This window comes from Phascolarctos cinereus, unplaced genomic scaffold, assembly GCF_003287225.1.
Source record: "Phascolarctos cinereus isolate Bilbo 61053 unplaced genomic scaffold, phaCin_HiC Scaffold_4;HRSCAF=312, whole genome shotgun sequence".
Taxonomy (NCBI): Eukaryota; Metazoa; Chordata; class Mammalia; order Diprotodontia; family Phascolarctidae; genus Phascolarctos; species Phascolarctos cinereus.
In genome coordinates, this window is record NW_027555847.1 from 353677500 (window position 1) to 353699739 (window position 22240).

General features: G+C 39.4%; 1 protein-coding gene across 1 annotated transcript in view; it reads right to left on the minus strand.

Annotated features, from left to right (window-relative positions):
* Positions 1-22240, minus strand: part of EGFLAM (EGF like, fibronectin type III and laminin G domains) — a 253564-nt gene that overhangs the window by 128977 nt on the left and 102347 nt on the right. The window contains 2 exon segments of the mRNA XM_020996039.2: positions 15085-15220; positions 17040-17157. Of these exon segments, the coding sequence (XP_020851698.1) occupies positions 15085-15220; positions 17040-17157 (254 nt within the window).

Sequence of the window (22240 nt, forward strand, 5' to 3'; positions counted from 1 at the left end):
CAAAGATTGATGGCACAAAGATTCAATCACATAGAGAGTGGTGTAGTATAAAGAGTTCTGAATTTGGAGTCAGAGGAGCTGAATTCAAGTCCAGGCTATGCTGGTGATTACCTGTATGACCTTGAGAAAATCACATCACTTCTCTGAGTGAGCTTATCTTCACATCAATACAATAAAAGGATTGGACTGGACGATCTCTTTTTGTTCTAAATTCTGTTCTGAATCCTATGATCCTTGGAATGGTCATGTGATGGTAAAAGACCACTGCACCTAAAATCACCAGTGACCATGATTATAACCCTTCCTCTAATACTTACTAGCCACTGGCCATAGACAAACCATTTAATTGGAGCCTTAGTTCCCTCACTTGTAAAATGGGGATGAAAATGGGATCTATCTCACAAGATTGTTGTGAGGATCAGATGAAATACTTGCAATAAGTGCTTAACACAGTACTAAGCACCTAAATTCTTATTCATTTTCCTTTCTTCCCTTAATGTAATGTGTGTGTGTGTGTGTGTGTGTGTGTGTGTGTATTTATACACATTATATTAAGGGAAGGGAGGCAAAAGATATAAAAATATTTATTTGTGTATATATTTAATATATGTGTCTATGCATAGATACATTTACACACATTACACATAGACACACATCAACTATTATTAAGAAATTGGTCTAAAATGGTTAAATGTTAGGAAAAGTATTCCTGACAATGGAATCTACTAAGGAGTAGGGATGTCTTCTAGGGGAAGTAAGGGTAGAGGATCTGTATCTTGTATCTCTTGACAGCCAGGTCATCCTGGACTGAAAGAGAATGGATTAGAAATCTGCTTTTCATTCCTTTGTTTTGAAAAAATCTAATTATAGCATTTGGAAATGACTTATAAAGGCCCCACCTCATATTCTCCATCAACCCACATCCAATTATACTATTTGATGTTTTCCTGACTTCTGTAGGGATTTTGGGAGCTCAGTTTCCTAAAGTGATGGGGTTCCTTAAAAAATTGTTTACTATTGTTTATGCCTTTTCCTCCCAAGATAATTGTACAGTGATTTGGAGGCAGTTTTCAGCTCCAGGGCAAATAGGGGTACTGGGTATCACAAGAGACCAGGGGCCCTGGTTGCAGTTCCAAAACAAAGAAGAGTACTAGCACTTGTAGCTGCAGGGGACCAGGGGCTCTTACTAAGACAAGAGCTCAGACCAGGAGAACAGTGACTACACCTCTCCTAGGATAACACTACTTTGGAAGTACCAGAAACTTGCAGACCCCCAGAACAAGCTCTGAAAAGAGTAGCATGAAAGAGCTTGATGCTTGGCACAGAGATTGCTCACCCCAGGTGAGAAAAGTCAAGAAATAGGTTAGAAAAATGAGCAAACAACAAAAAAAGAATCTGACCATAAAAAAAAAATCAACTGTAGTGGCAGGGAGGAACAAGACATAAACTTAGGTGACAACAATGTGAAAACAGCTACAAAGCCTTGAAGAAAAACACTAATTGGACCCAAGCCCAACAAGAATTCCTGTAAAAGTTAAAGAAAGAGATAAGAGTGTTAGAGGAAAAATTGGGAAAAGAAGTGAGAGTGATGCAAGACGATTATGAAAAGAGAATTAACAGCTTGGTTTTTCTTTTCTTTTTTTCTTTTTGCTAGGCAATGAGGTTAAGTGACTTACCCAGGATCACACAGCTAGTAAGTGTCAAGTGTCTGAGACCAGATTTGAACTCAGGTCCTCCTGATTCCAGGGCCAGTACTCTATCCACTGTGCCACCCATCTTCCCCCAAGAATATAACATCTTAAAAAACAGAATTGACCTAATGTTACAAGAGGCACAAAAATTCACTGAAGAAAAGAACTCCTTAAAAAGCAGAATTGGCCAAATAGAAAAAAGAGGTACAAAATCTCACTGAAGAAAATAATTCCTTAAAAATTAGAATTGGGCAAGTAGAAGCTAAAGACTCTATGAGACATCAAGAAACAATAAAACAAAGTCAAAAGGATGAAAAAAGAAGAAAATGTGATATACCTCATAAAAACAAATGATCTAGAAAATAGATCCAGGACAGATAATTTAAGAATTATTGGACTACCTGAAAGCCATGATCAGAGAAAGAGCCTAGACATCATATTTCAAGAAACTGTCATGGAAAACTGCCATGATATTCTAGGACCAGAAGGTAAAATAGAAAGTGAAAGAATCCACCAATAACCTCCTGAAAGAAATCTCAAAATGAAAATGCGCAGGAATATTATAACCAAATTCTAGAGCTGCCAGGTCAAAGAGAAAATATTTTACTCAGCCAGAAAGAAACAATTCAAATACTGTGGAGCCACAGTCAGGATTACACAAGACTTAGTGGCTTTCATGTTAAAGGAGCAGAGGGCTTCTAATGTGATATCCTAGAAGGCAAAGGACCTAGGATTAAAACCAAGAAAAATCTACCTAGCAAGACTGAGTATAATTCATAAGGGGAAAAACTGAAAACTTAAGGAAATGGAGGACTTTCAAACATTCATGATGAAAAGAACAGGGCTGAACAGAAAATTTGACATTCAAACACAAGACTCAAAAAAAGCATAAAAAGGTAAACATGAAAGAGTAATCATAAGGGTTTCAAAAAGTCAAACTGTTTATATTCCTGTATGGGAAGATGATACATGTAACTCTTATATTATTAAGGCAGTTAAAAGTAATTTATATGGATGGAGGGCATGGGTATGAGTCAATTATATTGGAATGATCTCCAAAGAGAATGAAAGGGGGAGAAAGAGGGATGCAGTGAGAGAAGGGGAAAGGGAGAGGTAGAATGGGCAAAATTTCTCACCTAAATGAGGCAAGCAAAGAAAAACTTTTATGGGGAGAAGAAAATGGGGGTGGTGGTGTGGCAGGCTATGCTTGAATTCTCATCAGAATTAGTTCAAAGAGGGAAGAACATATATATATATATATATATATATATATATATATATATATATATATATATATATATATGTATGTATGTATATACATACTCAGTTGCATACAGAATTGTAGCTATCAATAAGAAAAAAGGAAGGGAAAGGGATAAGAGAAGAGGAGAGTGTGTGTGTGTGTGTGTGTGTGTGTGTGTGTGTGTGATAAAAGGGAGCATAGATCAAGAGAGACAGTGATTAGAACTAAGACTTTTGAGGAGGGACAGGATAAAGAGAGATCAAGAAAGAGAAAGAAGCAGAAGGAGGAGAGAGAGGAGGAAGAGGAGAGGGAGGAAGAAGAGGAGGAGGAAAAGGAGGAGGAGGAGGAGAAGGAGGAGGAGGAGGAGGAGGAGAAGGAGGAAGAGGAGAAGGAGGAAGAGGAGGAGAGGAGGAGGAGGAGGAGGAGAAGAAGAAGAAGAAGAAGAAGAAGAGGAAGAAGAAGAACAAGAAGAACAAGAAGAACAAGAAGAACAAGAACAAGAAGAACAAGAACAAGAACAAGAAAATGGGATGGAGGAGAAAACACAATTAGTAATCATAACCTGAATGTGAATGGGATGAGTTTACCCATTAAATGGAAGTGGGTAGTATAATGGACTAGAAACCAGAATACAACAATATGTTATTCACAAGACATACACTTGAAACAGAAAGACACAGATTTAAAATAAAGGACGGGAGTAGAATCTAATATCCTTTAGCTAAACTATAAAAAGGTAGCAATCATGATCTCAGACAAAGCAAAGGCAAAACCAGACCTAATTAAAAGGGAAACTATACTTTGCAAAAAGGAACTATAGACAATGAAATATATATATATATATATATATATATATATATATATATATATACACACATACATGCATATATATGCAATATTTTAAAAGTTTCTCTGATAAAATCAGACCTTATTTCTCAAATATATACTGAGCAGCATAGAACTGAATTGATTTATAAAAATAAGAACCATTCCCCAATTGATGAATGGTCAAAGAATATAAACAGGTAGCTTTTGGATGAAGAAATCAAAGCTATTTATAGTCATGAAAAAATGCTCTAAATCACTATTTTATGGAGAAAGGCAAATTAAAACAACTCTGAGGTACCTCCTCACACTATCAGAAGTGACAAATGCTGGAAGGAAGGAGGTAAAAAATAGGTGCACCAATGAATTGTTGGTGGAGTGGTAAAGTGGTCTGGCCATTCTGGAGAACAATTTGAAACTATGAACAAAGGGCTGTAACTTATCCTCTGACTCAGCAATGCCACTATTAGGTCTTTATCCAAAAGAGAACAAAGAAAAAGGAAAAAGACCTATATGTACAAAACCATTTATAGTAGCTATTTTTGTGGTGACAAAGAATTGGAAATTGAGGGGATGCTCATCAGTTGGGAATGGCTGAACAAATTGTGGCGTATGGTTGTGATGGGGTACTACTGTGCTGTGGGAAATAATGAGGGAGGTGGTTTCAGAAAAACATGGCAAGACCTATATGAAGTGATACAAAGTAAAGTGAGAAGAACTGGGAAATCACTGTGCACAGCAACAGCAATGTTGTAATGATGATTAACTGTGAAAGACTTGGCTACTCTGATTAAAACAGTAATCTACAACAATTCCAAAGGACTCATGATGAAAAAATGTCATCCACCTCCAGAGACAGAACTGATGGATTCCAAGTGCAAATTAAAGAATAATTTTTTCACTTTCTTTATTTTTCTTCCTTTTTTTTGCAATATGGCTAATATAAAAATATGTTTTGCATGATTTCACATGTATAATTTATGTAATATTGCTTGCCGTCTTAGTATTTGTAGGAAGGTATGAGAGGGAAGGACAGAATTTGTAACCCAAAATGTAAAAAGAAAACAATATTAATAAATAAATAATAAATTAAAATATTTTGAAACATTTTTAAAAGAAGGCTATAATAATAGTCTAGGTGAAACAAGATGGGGGCATGACCCAGGGCGGTTGCTGTGGAAACAAAGAGTAGGTGATTAACATTAGATTATGAACTCCTTGAGGGAGTTTGCTTTTTGTATGCCTAACACTAAGCACAGTGCCTGTATTTGGCAGGTGCTTAGCAAATGCTTATTGACTCATTGGATATTTTTTAAAAATGTAATTAGGAAATGTTTAACAAAACAAACAAAAATACAATATCACACAGATAATGTTAATTTGTGGTTTCCTAAGTCAATATGCCCCTGCAGGATTTGAGTTTGGTACCCACTGGGCTAGGGAACTCTGAATCCATGATGTTATGATTACTTCCAGTCCCTTAGAATAAATGTATCCAGATGTTCAGTAGGACAATCCTGTTACATGACACATAACAAGAAACCATTTAATCTCTTTTAGGTTGTGGCACTTTGCTCTAAGAGAAATGATTCATGGACCTACAGATTATCCAAGGTAAAGTGGTATTTTTTTCGAGGGTATGTTCCCTAAAGTAATCTCTTTTGCTTCTTCAGAACTCGTTTCTACAAAGACTTTCTTTCCAATAAATACATTACAGAGGAAACTCCAGAAACCACTAAGTAGTCTTAGCTCAAAGAAAAAAAAATGACGTATCATTTGACCTTCAGCTTTCAGCCTACTTCCTTCATTTATGAATCTGTCCAACCCCACCAAATGACAAACAGATGGATAGAGTGGGGTAATGATAAACTCAGCTGGCAATTTGTCCCAGGCGAGCCAACCAGGGAGTGCACTTTTCATTTTATGCTTTACCAATGACTCCCAGTGCTGTTACCCTCACAAGAATTCAATTTATGTCAACTTCCATCAATCTGACTTGGTATTACATCAGTAAAGCTGATGTAGGAGTGACTGAAGCTTTAAGTGATCAATTCGTAGAGCTAGTATGTCTTCATTCTGTGAAAACTGTCAGACTCGCCCTTCTTAGCCCTTTCATTACAGCACAGAGTGGATGGACTTGAGTCTTATGAGATGTCCTTGCACCCAGTACCAGTTTATGAGTCCTCTGAGATGCCTAATCTCAAAACCAGATGCTTCTTAAAGAAATACTTATTGATATGAAATTTCCATTGATACGTGGGAAAATTAATTTTCAGCTAATCCCCATTCTCTACCTCTGTCCGTGATAGCTACAAAACATGACATTCTAAAACTTGATATTTTTCAAGATTCTGATATTTTACCTGAGCCAGTGTGCAAATCAGTCTGCCATTGACATACATTTATTATAAGCTTTACTTTGTGTCAGCCATTGGGCTAAAGGACAGGTATGCAAAAAAAAAAAAAGCGCAAAATACATTACCATACCTCTTTACTCTAAGATACTGTATATATTCACTCATTGTTTCACCTACTAGCTGTGACCCTGGGAAAGTTAACCTCTATCAGTTTACTCATCTGTAAAATGGGCCTGATAATAACACCTATCTCCCAGGGTTGTTGTGAGGATCCAATAAGACACTGCGTATAGCACTTTGGAAACCTTAAAATGCCATACAAAGGGTAGTTATTATTATCATCTTTTTATTGCCATTCACACAATGATTTCAGACACAGGAAACTCCCAATGTGGAAGCTCTCTCTATGGATACATGAATACCCCAACTATTTTTCTGTAATATGTAGTCTCAGAGAATTGCCTGGAGCATGGAGAGATGAAGTCTTAGGACACACAGGTCTTAATCTTTACAAAATCACCTGTCAACTAAGTCACTTTAATACTTGGAAGTGGTAGAGTCAGAATTAAGACCCAGGTCTTTTAACCCCAGAGCCAGCATTCTTTTCACTACACCAAAATTTCTCATTTCTATGCCCTTGAATTTTCTTTCGTTTTTCCCAATGTTCTAATAAGGCTCCCTCTTGAGAAACTTCAGCTTTATCTTGGCTAAAATAAGACTATTTGTCTGACTTAGGCCAGGCTAGAAATGCAGATCATTGTGCCCCTAGAAGCCAAGTCCTTGAACAAAGTTGGTGGAGCTGGAATCATGAGAGAGAGGGCAACCTCAGGGACCCAAGGCCAGCTGTGATTGATTATACTGTCTCTCACCCAGGGCTTTTATAATCTGCTGCAGCTCCATGATTTCATTGATAGAAACTAGGATCTTCAGTGTAGTGGTCATTATTTAGCATTGCAGGTTCAAGGCTGCTTCTTAGATGGAAGATGGGACACCTCCTTCCTTGCTCACTATATATGGGAAGTGGCCACTTCAGGTCAGATAAGGAAACCTTTCTAGGCCTCATTATTCTTTTCTGGTACAAGCACCCAGCTGCTCTTTCTTGCTGTCCAGCATAAGCCTTAAATCCAGATTCCGAACAACAAACTTCCTTAACCTGAAAAGCCAGTAACCTTAACTTCAGGTCTTAGGAGCATACAAGGAAGATCATGGCACTGGCCTTAGCTTCCATGCTGAATTTCAGGGTTGACGTTCATTGCACTTGGATTCCCTGAAAGGTAGCTTCCAATGAGAAAATTTTAATTAAGTTTATTTGTTATTCTTGGATTAGTAAGTAGCTTGTAATCTGTGAGATACTGGGGTATAAATAAGAATGACATTTTAACAAAAATGTCAATTTGTTAGTTAAAAAAAAACCTCGTGTAGATGACTTTGAGACTCCCAAATTAAATGAATTCTTATGTATTACAATTAGCTTAGGAGCAGACTTGTGTGAAGATGATTTTTCTAGGTCTTATTATGGATTGCTTCTCACAAGGAGCAAAGGCAGGTATTGAATTATTTAGCAGAAAAGAGGCAGATGGAAGAAGAGAGGAAAAACTATTTTCCTTCTCATAAAATATCTAATTTTTGCTGAGATTTTGTTTTTTTGACCCATGGTCCTAAAGCATACATCATCTTGACTTTTTATATGGACTACAAGAAGAAAATGGTGGAATTGAAAATGGCCATATTCTAACTCACGAAGGCTTCATTTTTACCTTCTTAGTCAACAATACTATGTTGTGATTAAATTTTAACCAATCAGTCTACACCTACGGGAATGTTCAATCTGAAAGGCTATAGAAAGGAGTTAAGTGAAAACTATTTTTTACCTCTGATCAACCTGCCAGATAGTATATATGGATATGGGCATTGAAAAGCCTAGAAAATTAGAGGTGAAAAGTATTTCCTTTACAGGCCTCTAGTTTTACTTTCCTGAGAATACATTTTTTTTTCTTTTGAGAAAGGGAGATACCCTAGGGAAATTCACAGGCAGAAAGTAGAGTAGCTTTTCAGATATTTATAACCAAAATGTTTCAAATGTAAGTAGCTATACATATGTGAGGCTTTTATTTCAATAAGCACTAAGCTTTGCTGTCCACCAAGATATGCCCAACATCACTTGGGAAAACAGATATTCATCTTCACCTGAAAATAGGATCTGTTGTATTAAAATATCAGGTAAAGTTAAAAAATGATAACATTATTGTCTACAAGCTTATTTTGAGCCTGCAGACTTTAAATATTCTCTCCATTGCATAAGAAACAACAACCCACCATCTGCTGGGCACATTTGAAAAAGATAAATGCTAGTGCCTAAATTAATCTCAAACCTATAGGCTAACTTTGGTAAATTATGATGATCACACCTGACTGAAAACTTTCATCCTCAGCCTAGGATTCTGACAAACTTCTATTCTGATAAGGTCACAAAGAACAAATTCCTTTGTCTGGTCTCACTCCATAACTGAGCTGTGGCTATTCTCAGAAAGGGTAAATTGAAAGAAAACACTCACTTTCTTGGTACTAGGACCCTGCCTAGTGATTGCTTCATGTGGCCATCATGGCCTGAAGTATACCATCAATCCTATCAGTGACAAAAGAAATGCCACCCATGTTCTACTCTAGTTCAGACCCCTTACCAACCTAATTCAAATCTATCTTTTCAGTCTTATTATACTTTGTTATCCAGAGTCTTCTTCACTCACACTTCTCCAAGGGAGACTTTGATTCTGGCTGGGAGGGGAGCAGGGGGTTGGGGACAAGAGGGGGGCCCATCTGTTCCCCTCAGTGAGAGGGGATAATGGGCTAGACAATCTCCCTGGAAGAAAGGTGAGCAGAAGAAACACTAAAGATATCTGATTCCCTAAGTACTGTTAGTCTAAGGGATGCAATTTTTAGGTTCAAGCTGTACTCCTGATCATTATTCCTAAATGGGAAAGGAGTGCCCCAAGCTATATATCCAAGGCTTGATTCCCTTCCTTCCAAATGCCAGGTATACAAAAATGATACAAAATGATAATCAAATAAATGCATTTATCCAGATTGATAACACACAAGTCAGAGAAGTTTAAAGATGAAAATATACTGGATAATACCCAGAGTGAATGAGCCCTTACTCTGAAAATGACAATTCTTAGTTCAAGAGAGACAGAGACAGAGACAAAGAGACAGAGACAAAGAGAAAAAGAGAGACAGAGATAGAGAGAGACAAAGAGAAAGAGACAGACAGAGACAGAGATAGAGGGAGAGACAGAGAGAGACAGAGACACAGAGACAAGGATAGAGACAAAGAGAAAGAGACAGACAGACAGAGACAGGGAGACAGAGACAGAGAGAAAAACAGAGAGAGGGAGAGACAGAGAGAGAGACAGAGAGAGAGACAGAGACAGACAGAGAAAGAGAATGAATTAGATTTCACACAAGGGGAAATTCCCCAAATTCTCTAGTGTAGTAAACTTGGGAGGGCGACATGATCAAAGTGCCAGCTCCTCTACACATCAGCTTCTTCGAAGTCTTTCTTTCCCTTCAGAGAGCAATCCTGGAAGAGAAACTGGAACTGTAACACTTCTTTCTCAAAAACTAAACGTCCGCAGACCAGGCTGCCTCCTCTCCCAACTTCTCACCACTCTGCCCTTCATTTAAGTGTGGAGCACCCAGTAATCAAGTCTTCACCGAGGAGTGTTGTGAAAATGGTTTCTGAGTGTCTGGTTAGAATTGTACATTACTCTCCATAACACACCTTTTGATCCACCCGGGACAACTTGCTTGCTTTTCCTCACAAATACCTCTCCATTGCCTCCTTCCACATTTTTGTACTGCCTGTCCCTCTTGCCTGGAATTCACTTCCTTCTCTCTGTTTCTTGGAACCCCTAGTTTCTTTCAAAGCTCAGCCCATATCCCACTTTCTATATAAGGCCTTTCCTGATCCACCCTTTTGCTACTGTCTCCCCCTTTGAAAAAAATACTTTGTATTTATTTTGCATAGACTTGTTTATGTGTATATTATTTCCTCTGAAAGAATGTAAGCTCTTTGGGGGCAAAGTCTGTCTCAATTTGTTTTTGTACCTTTAACAGCTAGCACAACCCTTGAATCAGAGTAGGAACATTTAAGAAATCCTTGCTGATTCATTGATTGATAGTGGGATTTATGCTGTTACTTTTTTAATAACCTTGTAAAATACCTCTAAGATATCACGATAAGTTCATTTCTTTATCATCCCACCTGTATAGGAAGCATAACTAAGACTTGGGTTCCACAGAAAATTAGTGCTCAAGACTCTGGCAGCCCATTATAAATGTAACATAGCACATTTCTATAATGCTTTCCTTATGGAAACCATGTGAGCTAGATAGAGAGAGTATTATCCCAACTGACAAATGATGAAATGCAAACTTTAAAGAGGTGAACTGACTTGTTCATGATTTCACAGCTAGTTAAGGGCTAAAGCCATGGAACCCAGATCTCCTGACTTAGCACAGATGACCTTGGTACAGAACAGCTCAGGTGTGGATGACATCAAGGCTCTCAAATGAAATCAATTTTTAGGCATCACTGTCAGCTTTGGAGCAGCCTTGGGTATAGATGAGTTTTCTAAGTTTCATTATGGGATCTATACAGGGCAGCAGGTGGAAAAATCAGCAGACCATGACTTAGGGCAGCATTCCAGGTTAGATCCTAGCAAGACCAACAGGGCTTACATTACTCTATTTCTGAAAAGTCACATTCCTAGTGGCCAAAAGGCACACATTCTATAAGTAGCCCCTTACATGACCCTAAATGACTTCTTGAATCTCTTAAGCTGGAAATCATTAGACCTGGGCAGTATGGCCTACTTGGAGTTTGAAGGCTGTTAGCCTTCTTCCCTGGCATTAGTAGGTGCTCCTGTTTTCTATATTAGCGCTTAGAATACAACCTTTTAGGAATACTGTGAACCCATTAATTTACTTTCAAACTGGAGCCCAGAAACATACCACATTCCTCCTTCTTCAGAAGTAAAGTATCAGGACAAGAAGAGTTTAGTATTATACACTCAACAGGCATATCTAGGAAAAGGGAATAATTGAGGCGCCTGAGAAATCATCCATGCTAATTGCCTTTTCTGGTTTCGAGCCCACACAAGCTCTTGCTAAGTACACATCTTTGGGCACTCAGCTGTAATAGAGCTTAATCTGAGATGTTTACAAATGAATGCTGGGATTTATTTTAAAACATGGAAACAAACACAGCAATATACTACTATGGGATTCTTTCTGAAACATAGCAAACATTGAAATCATAGAAACTGAGGTTCCAATTTCCTCGGACAGTAGGTTCCCTGCACATTATGGCTGTAGTTCTATCTTCCATCCCTAGGACAATATCCAAACACCTCTGTTCATCATTTAAAGCCCTTTATGATCTGGCTCTAGCCTACCTTTCCAGACTTAGTGCTCATTACTCCCACTCAAACACTCTATGTTCTAACCAAACAAGTCTTCTTAGGGTTCCCAAGACACAACTGCATTTCCCACCACCCAGTCTTTGCATAGACATGACCCCATGGTTGAAATACATTAATTTATTTCTCATCTCTGCTTCTTAGAATCCTCAGCTTCCTTTAAGTATCAATTCAGGTACCCTTTCCCACAGGAGACCTTTTCTAGCCCCTTAATTATTACTGCTCCCTCCCTGCTTGAATTATACTGTATTTTTAAATTTAAATATTGTGTTTCCCCAATAGAAAGTAAGCTCCTTGGATTGGGGAGAGATTAGTTTTCATCTTTTCTTGGCATCCCTTTCACTTCTCTCAGGACCTTGCACATAGTAGGTGCTGAACAAATGCTTACTAACTTGAATCTTGGTAGAGAGAATATTGGCATAAGATTACCATAGACTAGAGGCTAGAGCAAAAAGAACTAGAAAGAAATCTGGGCTCCTCTTTGCTGTGAATTAGCTGTCTGACCTTCAGCAAATATGGTACACTGGAAAGAATCCTTAACTTGGACTGCTGACCTTAATGTCACCACCTACACATTACAATCTTGACTCTGTCACTTACTGTCTGTGTAACCTTGGGCAACTCAATAAGACTCTGAGGTCTCAGTTTCCTCATGCATACAATGAAGGGGTTGAAGTTGAGGGCCTTCAAGTCATCGTCCAGCCCTGGAGTTAGAGTCCTGGGATAAGGTGACAATCACCTCTCTATGGCTCAATTTGCCCACCTAGGAAATGAGAATCATTAGCAACTCACAGAAGAAAAGGTAGAAAGAGATGGGGATGCACTTTAGGGAGTGCCACAAATGTAAGAAACTGCTGTGATTGTGGAATATCCTCCCTTCTGTACAGGGAAAGGGCTATCTAGAAAGAAATGTACATTCATATTTTATTTGAAATACCTGTTCCCCATTGTTTCTAGGGGGCAATATTTAGAATTCAGCAATAATGTGAAGGGAACTGGGGCCAGAACTTCTGGAAGCAAACATGTACATGTTTTCTATGCAGTCATAGTACCCTTCCCCTCCTCCCACCTCGTCAGGGAAGCCAGAACTTCGAATGCTTTTTGGAAGTTGAAATTTCTAGATTCTTCTAGTTTCTTCACCCACCCCCACCATCCCATCTTGTTTTGTCCTGCTTGACCCCTACCCTTTTGATTATTAATGCTAGAATGCCTTTTTTGGGGGGTGGGTGGGAAGGGGGAAGGACAGGAAACAAAGGGAATTTTGTATATATTGTATATACAATTCCATCTATACCTTCTGCCTTCTCCCAAAAGAACATAAACTCGTTAAGATCAGGGACTTCCATTTTTGTCTTTGAATCCTTAGGACTGAGCACAGTGTCTTACATAAAAGAGATGCTTAATTAAATATTTGTTGATTGGTTGAGTGTGAGGCTGAAATGTGGAAAGTTAACGACCCTGCAACTAAAATGCAAGCAATCTCTTTTCAACTGTGAGCTTGTCATAATTCTCAGTGTCTTCTTCTCTCTCCCTGTATGTCAGTCACACAGCAGGTATTTAACAAACATATGTCCTAGAAATGAATGAATGAACATCAGCTTATTAGTGGAACTTTCTATAAATGATCCCCTGTACCTGCACTGAAAATTCCCTGCTCCTTACAAGTTTTGCCAATGGTACGCTTTGCTGGACCAGAGTAGAACCAATACTAGTTTTATTTTGCAGAGCAGGAAGTTAAAGGAACAATTGTCATGTACTAGAGATGTTTTTTCCCCTTCTGCTTATAAGATATAAAGCTGGAAGGGGCCTTGGAGGTCATCTAGTTTTATCCCTTCATTTTACAAATGGGGAAACTGGGGAGAGGACAGATTAAGTGATTTGTCCCCCAAAACCCACTGGCTTTTTGGCCAGTCGGAGTCAGATGCACCAGGTTCCATTATGGTACCTTAGGCTTAAACCAATCTGGACTTTAGTTTTCTTATATGCAAAACAAGGAGATTGAATGAAATGGCCTCTCAGGCCCCTGTCAATTCTAAAGCAATGATCCTAGTATCTTGTGACTAAATATAGGGCTCTTACCCTTTTATTGTATGTGTCAGGAATCCCTTTTCAGAATAATGTTTTTAAATGCATAAATTAAAATCCATAGGTTTGGATAAGAAACCGATTGTGCAAGGTGTCCCAAAAGTCTCAATGTAGTTCTAACAAAGACTTTTAAGATACTGTGCATTAAAATAAGTTAGTGATTTTTTTTAAGGTCAAGGATGACAGGTTTAGAACCTCTTGATTAAATGATTTCTAAGGTCTCTTCCAGCGCCAACATGCTAGGGTTCTCTAAGTAGAGATCTGTATGGGCTTTCTAAGCTATAGGCAGTAAACTAGTACGAACTAGAAACAAGAGGAGAATCCTCAGACCCCTAGGCAGTACCGATGTATCGATGTATCCTGAGTGAGGACGATGATGAGTTTGTCAATTCTACATCTGCAAATGTGTGTTGAGTATGGTAGTGACAGACCCTGCTAAGAGTTACACAGGCCAATGAAATGAACATGATCCTTCTCCTCCAAGAGCCCAATTCCCGTCCTCCCCAATGAAGGTAAATGGTGGGAAGGAGAGGTCCAAAAGCACAGCTATATAAAGCTTGGCAGAATCATCTCCCAAAACTTTGGAGAGCTTCCAACTCAGATGAGTGGCTAACCTAGTCTCTTTCTGAACTGAGGAAAGAGAACCTTAGGACCACCCTTCCCTCTCATCTTTAATGTACAAACCCCAAAAGCCATAAATGTTTCTTGTGTTTGTTTCACACCTATTAATCCATTGGGCACTTTGATTCAAACTCTAGTTGTCACCAACAGAATTAAGAAAAAAAAGAAAAAAAAGAAGAAAGAGCCTTTGACCCAAGAAGGGTTTTTATTCTGCCCTCCCTGAGGCCTCAGATTCCTCATCTGTAAAATGAGGGGGTTGGGACCAGGCCATGACTAAGGTCCCTTCCATTTCTAATTCTGAGATCCCAAGATCCTCCTGAGCAGAGAAGTGGAAGAACTGAGGTTGGGGATAACAAGAGGATAAAAACTGACCCACAGAAGCACAGCTGTCCTAGTGCCCATTCAGCTTCTTATTTTTCAAGTTTCTAAGGAGAATCACTATCAAATATCTACTTTGTGGGCAAATTTTTGAAAAATAAAGCCAACTCCAATGAGTCTACAAAATGCCGGCTACAATCTGGGTGTTTCTAGTTTGTAGGGCAATCTCTCAACTTGGGGATGGAGTTGGCAGTGAGTGGTAACAGGCCACTCCCATTGGCCTCGTGGTGGACTTCCAGAGGCATCATTTGTGCAAGTTCAGGGTTGGAGTATAAACATATGTCAATACGTTCTTCCTTAAAACCTCCCACTGGAATGACCTGGGCTCACAGTCAGGTCTCCTACCAAGCTTGAAACACCTGAAATGAAAATGATGAGCGTTTAGATTGGACCCATGAAGGTACCTGATATACTCCAGAGAGTAGTACTGAATAGGTGAACTTCCTTCACTTTCTCCAGGCTTCCAGGACAGTGCCACCTCGGAGTCAGAAACCACTATGACTTGAGGCTGATGAGGAGGTGATGGCGGCATACACTTATCTGATCAGAAGCAAAAGAATATTTGTCAGGTTATTCGAGTGAGTGGGTAGGTTTTACATGCCCACAAAACATATGGGCCTCTCTAAGAGACCCCTCCTCTTCTAGGAACAATTGAATCTCATTCAATGAGTACTTCCTAAAAGCTTGAGGTATCAGCATCCCAATCATTCTCCATCTTACAATGCTGCCCCAGATAAACCACATCTGCAATACAGCATTCAGTTCTGGGTGCCCCATTTTAGGAATGACGGTAATCAGCTAAAGAGTGTCCAGAGGAAGGTGATCAAGATAGTGAAGGGACTAGATTGCATGCTATATAAAAGAAGGCAAGAGAGTTGAAGGAACCAGGAAAAAAAGACTAGCAGTTGGGGAGGGTACATGTTAGGGTTGTCTTAAGGAAGAAGGGTCAAACTTGTTCTGCTCAGTTATCTGAAGGTAAAATTAGAGTAATAGGAAGTTGCAGAGGCAGGCATAGGTTTGATGCAAGGAAACATTTCCAGACAATTAAAGTTATCCAAAAGTTGAAAGACAGCTAGACTGGACTTGGAGTCAGGAAGACTCATTTTCCTAAGTTCAAATCTGACCTCAGACACTTCCTAGTTGTGTGACCCTGGGCAAGTCACTTAACCCTGTTTGCTTCAGTTTCATCATCTGTAAAATGATCTGGAGAGGGAAATGGCAAACCATTCTGGTATCTTTGCCAAGAAAATCCCAATGGGGTCAGGAAGAGTATCAAGAGAGTCAGGAAAATGACTGAACAGCAACAAAAAAAAGTTGAAAGGGCTGACACGAGGAATCAATGTTCATCAAAGTTCATCATCTTTGAAAATTTTTAAGAGAATGCTACATGATTATTTTGTTGGGACTACTGTAGAGGGGATTTGTGGCCCACCTGACCCAGATGGCCTCTGAGGTCCCTTCCAATGATGAGATTCTAGGAATCCATGAAAGTTTAAAGGGTGACCTATGTAGTGGCTAGATTCATTAAAAATAGAGTGAAGGGATAGGAATGAGATATGGGATTTCATTGGCATAGGAAATTCCTAGGTGGGGAATCTCCCTCTGCAGATGTAAATTGGCACCTTTTCTGCAACTTGCAGACTTTAAAAAGTCACCTAGAGCTGAGATGTCAATTATACAACCCACCAGGGCAGGGTGCAGAGCTAGGGATCTTTACGAGCAGATTAGTGGCCCCTATTTCTGTTCAAGTTTGACCCAATTGCTCTAGACTCAGAGCTCTGAACATTACAGAGCACTGAAAGTTTAAGAACCTTGCTCAGGATCACATGTCCGTATGTATCACATCCCTAGTTTCCTTGCTTCTCCGTACCACAAATCTGTTGACTTTGTCAGAGATTATTTTGTGGCTGATTAATCACTTTATATTTTCATAAGTAGACCAATTTAGAGACATCAAATCCAAGCATCAGAAGAAACCTTAAAGATCATCTAGAATGACCTGAACCCAGGTCTTCCTGATTCTGAAGCCCTAATGCTGCTTCTCTCCGCGTATAGACCAAAATCATGAAAAACTGTCTTTCCTTTTCTTCATCTGGTTAATGCCAACTAAAAATACAGCTTTAAGAAGTTCATACCATTTGACCCTTGGGAGCTCACTTGTGTTTATCCTTTTAAATTTATAGAAATGTTCCACAATTTACAATAACATCCTGTTCTCTTAGTTTATGTGATCAGGACTTCAGTCTACGAGCAGAACTTGAGTTCTCAGTTACTTATATTTACCTATGCAAAATGAAATGTTTCTCATTAATGGAGACCTTACATTTTATACTAAAAGGGATTCAAGACAATTTTTTACCTTTTGAGAGAGTGGTAACATGTCGGGGAGAGCTTGGGCGTCCTTTGATGTGCCAGCCATAAGCTCTTACACTCACTCTGTAGGTGGTACCTGGTTTTAAATCCCCAATCACTATTTCCTGTCAATGGTCAAAATAGAAAGACATAAAGAATTCATGAGTCTGGGGATTTGGAAACCTCCAGTGATGTTGCATCATGTGGGCTACCTGGAGAATCCTTTTGCAACAGTTTTCAGGCTTTCCTCAAAGACAAAAGCAGGGTCAGCTCAGTTTTAAAAATCAAGAAAGAAGAAAGCAACCTCACATGTTTCCTATCAAACTGGAAGGCTTGGCCTCTAGAGGAATGTATAAATGGTCCTAGAACTACTACTCATCACTATCAGAAACACTATATGAAGTTTGAAGCAGCTTCTATCGTTTGGCTGCTGAATATAAGTAACCTTCTTCCCTCAGGCCAAATGTTGGAATGCATGAGCTATACCTTTTTCATCTTTGAATCACAGATGTTCTTGAGGGCAATAGGATTAGCCACGAGAGATGGGGCCCTTGCTTCTTACCCTGACTGTGTGTGGTGGGTGGTGGTGGTGGGGGGCAGCAAAAACATATGTGGTTACAAATCCAGACCTCAGCTCTGGCTGTCCTCAGGCCACCAACCTGAAGTGGTCACTTCCTTTGTGTGACTGAGCTAAGACTTGATCCACACGCTTTCTACATCTGCTGAGAAGTAGCACTGAAAATACAATACTAAATAATGAGTAGGATATGCTGGGGGAAGCATGGTAAAGTGAAATAAATGTTAGGTTTGAAATCAGAGGTTCTGAATTCTAATTCTAAGTGGGCCTCTTACTGCCAATGGGACTGTGGCTAAGTCATACAAATTAATATGAGGAATTCTTGATTTTTTCTGTGTCATGGCAATCTGGAAGTCTAGTGAAGCCTAGGAACCACTGTGCATTTAAAAAATACGTGAAATATGATGCACAAGGGACAGAGTGCTGGCCTGGGTCAGAAAGACCTGCGTTCAAATCTGGCCTCAGACACTTCCTAGCTATGTGACCTTGGGCAAGTCACTTAACCTTGTTTACCTCAGTTTCCTCATCTGTAAAATGATCTGGAGAAGGAAATGGCAAACCATTCCAGTATTTTTGCCAAGAAAACACCAGATGGGTCACAAAGAGTCAGATGTAACTAATCTACTAAACAACGACATATAAGATTCCAATGGAAACCAATTGTATTGAAATAAAGTCATCAAAACCTATATTTAAAAAACCCATAAGTTCTTGGGCCCCAAGTTGAAAACCCCTGCTGGAAATCTCTCTTCAGTTTTCTCATCTATAAAATGAGGAGGTTGGACAAGATTACCTTCCAGGTCCCTTTTAGCTCTAAAAATCTATGAGCCTATGATGATGCTATGATCCTGGATTCCATTAGTGAAATCTAGTAGCCCCAGCTTCACCAGCATCATTCAAGAGCCTGAGATTACCCTCATCACCCTAATACCTCACTTCTAGGGACATTGTGATTCTCATCTCTAATCTAGCCTAGGTGTGGACAAAATTATTTTCCCCCAATTCAACCAAGATAAATTTGGATTCTTCCAAGAGGAGCTTATTTAGGATACTGAGTGGAAGAAAAAAGAAAGAAAATGCTAAAGTATAGACATGAGCCACTATATTCTAGTGAAAATCTGGGCCAGGAGATCTGGGTCTGAATCCTGTCCTGCCACTTACTACTGAGTAAATCACTTCATCTCTCTGGGTTTCATTTTCCTGATCTGTAAAATGAAAAGGTTGGAGGAGGTGATCTTTAAGGTTGACTCTGGCTCTCAATATTCTGCTTCTAAAGCTCTACACTCTTACAGAGCACAAATTTCTTGGTCTAAGGTAATGAATGTCTAGAAAAAGAATGACTGGCCTTTTTATAATAGCTTGTATTTCTTAGCCTTGCTTCAACACTTTTTATGAAATTCTAATAGAGGAAGACACTTCCCTAACTAAGCCTCAAAGATTCCTGGGCTTTGTGTATTAATATGAGTAACAACCTGGGGCTCCCTTTCTTCATCTGTCAGATATGGAGCTGGGTTAGAAGGCCTCCAAGATCCCTTCCAGCTTTGAGTCCATCATCTTATGACTTTGTAGTCCTTGGCTCTTCTAGGATGCTAATGTGGCTACACTCCCCAATTTATTTCTCTCATTCCAGTTCAATTTCCCTCAAGCATATTGCCTTAGCTAATAATTAAGGCTAGGACTAGCCTTGTTAAAGGTGAGCTCCCAGGCCAGTACCTACTATAGTGGTTCCCTACTTTTTTGACCATAAGGGCCCTTTTAAAATAAAATTCAATAAAATCAATGGGCTTCCCCCATGGCAAGAGCGTGGTTTTATTATTCATGTCTATTAACTAAGAAAATATGGATTGGCGTATGTATTTTAGGACCTCTTGACTCCAGGTTGGGAATAAGAGGTCTTTTTGACCTCATTCTTGAAGGTGCCACAGGGCCGAGACTCCGGACACCATTGTTCCTCCATCGTTTTTCTGTTCGACTGCAGCTCTCTTGGCTGGTCAACTGCAGACTTCCTATTCTTTAATTAAGTGAAGACCTCTTATTTAGAACTAGGTTGAGGATCAAAGGTCTCTTTGGTCTCTTTAGTCATACAGCTAGTAAACAAATGAATTAAATATGTGGTCTGTAAAAATCATTATAAGCTGTAAATTAGAGTTCAGCCAGTATGTACCAAATGTTAACATAAAGACTGTTGGGCAGCAGCTGCAGAGAAGATTTAGGGTCCACATAAGGAAAATCTCCCTAGACAATTAGAGTTAAACAAAGGGATAATAGATTGTGACAGGAGGGAGTGGGTCACTCTCACTGGTGATATTCAAGCCAAGATAGGAGGACTTATTAGGTATACTAGAGAGTAGATTCTTGGTCATGTATAGTTTGGAATAGATGGGGGTTTTTTTTGTGAGGCAATTGGGATTAAGTGACTAGCCCAGGGTCACACAGCTAGTAAATGTCAAGTATCTGGTCTGAGGCCAGACTTGAACTCAGGTCTTCCTGACTCCAGTCCTGGCGCTCTATTCACTGCACTTTCAAACCAACATCTTATTATTCTATGATTCTTTGTTTTGCCAAAACTCAAGCCCCCTTTTGTGTTTTCTACAATTCCTTCTGCCTCTCTGAAGTGTGTCTTTAGTTCTCTACTCATTTGAAGAGCAAAAATTATCCACCAGGTACCAAATGAATTACCACAGGGCAGCTAGGTGGCACAGTGGATACAGTATTGAGACTGGAGTCAGAAAGACCTGAGTTCAAATCCAGCCTCAGATACTTACTAGCTCTGTGTGTGCATGTGTGAGTGTGTGTGTGTGTGTGTGTATATACATACACAAATATATATACACATGAATACACATATACAAACACATACACACACATACCTACATATATATATATACACACAGAGAGAGAGAGAGAGAGAGGAGAGAGAGCTCCTCCTGCACATACAGAACTTTGCTACCAATTCAGCTACTTCTTGGCCTGGAGGAGAGCAAGCATTCAGGTCACATAGATAATAAGTGGCAGAAAATTAGGTTTCCAACCTGGCTCCTTTGACTCCAAAATCAGAGCTCTTTGCACTGTCACTAAATTTTGCAACATTCCATGAACAAGCCCCTTTCTCTCCTCTGACACTGCCACCCCCACCCCCACCCCTCTGCTACAGGCCCTCATCATGCCTGCCTCATGTCTCCCCACCCCAATCTATCCTCCATTAGGCTAAAAAAGTGCTTTTCCTAAAGTGCAGGTTCAACCTGTCACCCCCTCTACTCGGTAAACTCCAGGGGTTCCCTTTTGCCTCCACGATCAAATATGAAATGCTCTGTTAGCCCCCTCTTACCCTGCCACGTACTCATCAGTCCAGCAACACTGGCCGCCTGGCTGTTCTATGAACAAGACACTCTGGCTGTCCTCCATGCCTGGAACCCTCCCCCTCCTCAACTCTGCCTGCTTATTTCCCTGGCTTCTTTTAAGTCCCAACTAAAATCCCATCTTTTACAGGAAGCCTTTCCCAACCCCTCTCAATTTTAATTATTCCTTATTTCTCCCATATGTGGATTGCTTTGTACATGTTTGTTCACATTTTGTCTCAGCTTCCTAGAGGGCACAGACTATCTTTTGCCTCTTTTTTGTATCCCCAGAGCTTACCAGTGCCTGATGCATAGGAGGTACTTAATACATGTTTATTGATTGATCTTACCTCCCTTTGCAGCCTTATTCCCTATTACTTTCCTTCATAAACTTTTCCGGCTAAACTACACTTCTCCTGTTCCCTGAACTTGACACTGATTTTTACAAGCTATGCTTGGAAGAGACAAAGTTGAACCCATTCAAATAATATTATTCCATATAATCCAAAGCAAGAAATAACAGGAGTCATGGTGGCAAGATGAGGAAATAAAGTTATCTTTGATAAGTAGCCAGGGTTTTCTAACTACCCCTATGTCTCACAGGCATTTCGGGAGCAAGGGGAAACCACCTCTATGCAGCTCATGTCTTCTTCTGCTGCTTTTCATCCTCTTCCCTCTGAATCCCATCTCCTGGTATCACTTACAACAGTCCTATAATCCATCCATTTCTCCATTTCGAGTTAAGGAGGGCAAAAGGCTAGAGGGTTATATGTCCTTTTCCAGCCCTTCCTTTCCAACCTCTGAAACTCCTAATGCAAATAGAATTTCTCTTCTAGACCAACTAAAATATTTCAAAGCAGTCTGTTTCATGTTCCTTCTCTCCTAAAATCATAAAACCATATGAATTAAAGATGTGGTCTGCAAAAATCATTATAAGCCGTAAATTAGAGTTCAGCCAGTATGTACCAAACGTTAACATTAAACACTCTGCCTGAGTGTAAAGCTGTCTGATACATGGGTGGAAAAGACTAAGAAATGTGCAAATCACCAAAAATATTTACTAAGAGCCTTCAAGATCAAATTGCCCTGGGTCTACTCAAGTTTACAAATCAAAAAGATAAGGTTTTTACTTTTAAAAAATTAGGGAAATCTTTACATCCAGAAGGCTGTCATATAGGATTTAAAAAAAAAACCAAAAACAAATTCTCTCTCTGCATGGGGAGTTAGCTGTTTTTTACTTAACTCCATCAGTTTTGGAGGCAAAGTCCATTTATTTTCCTATGCTGGGGGCCT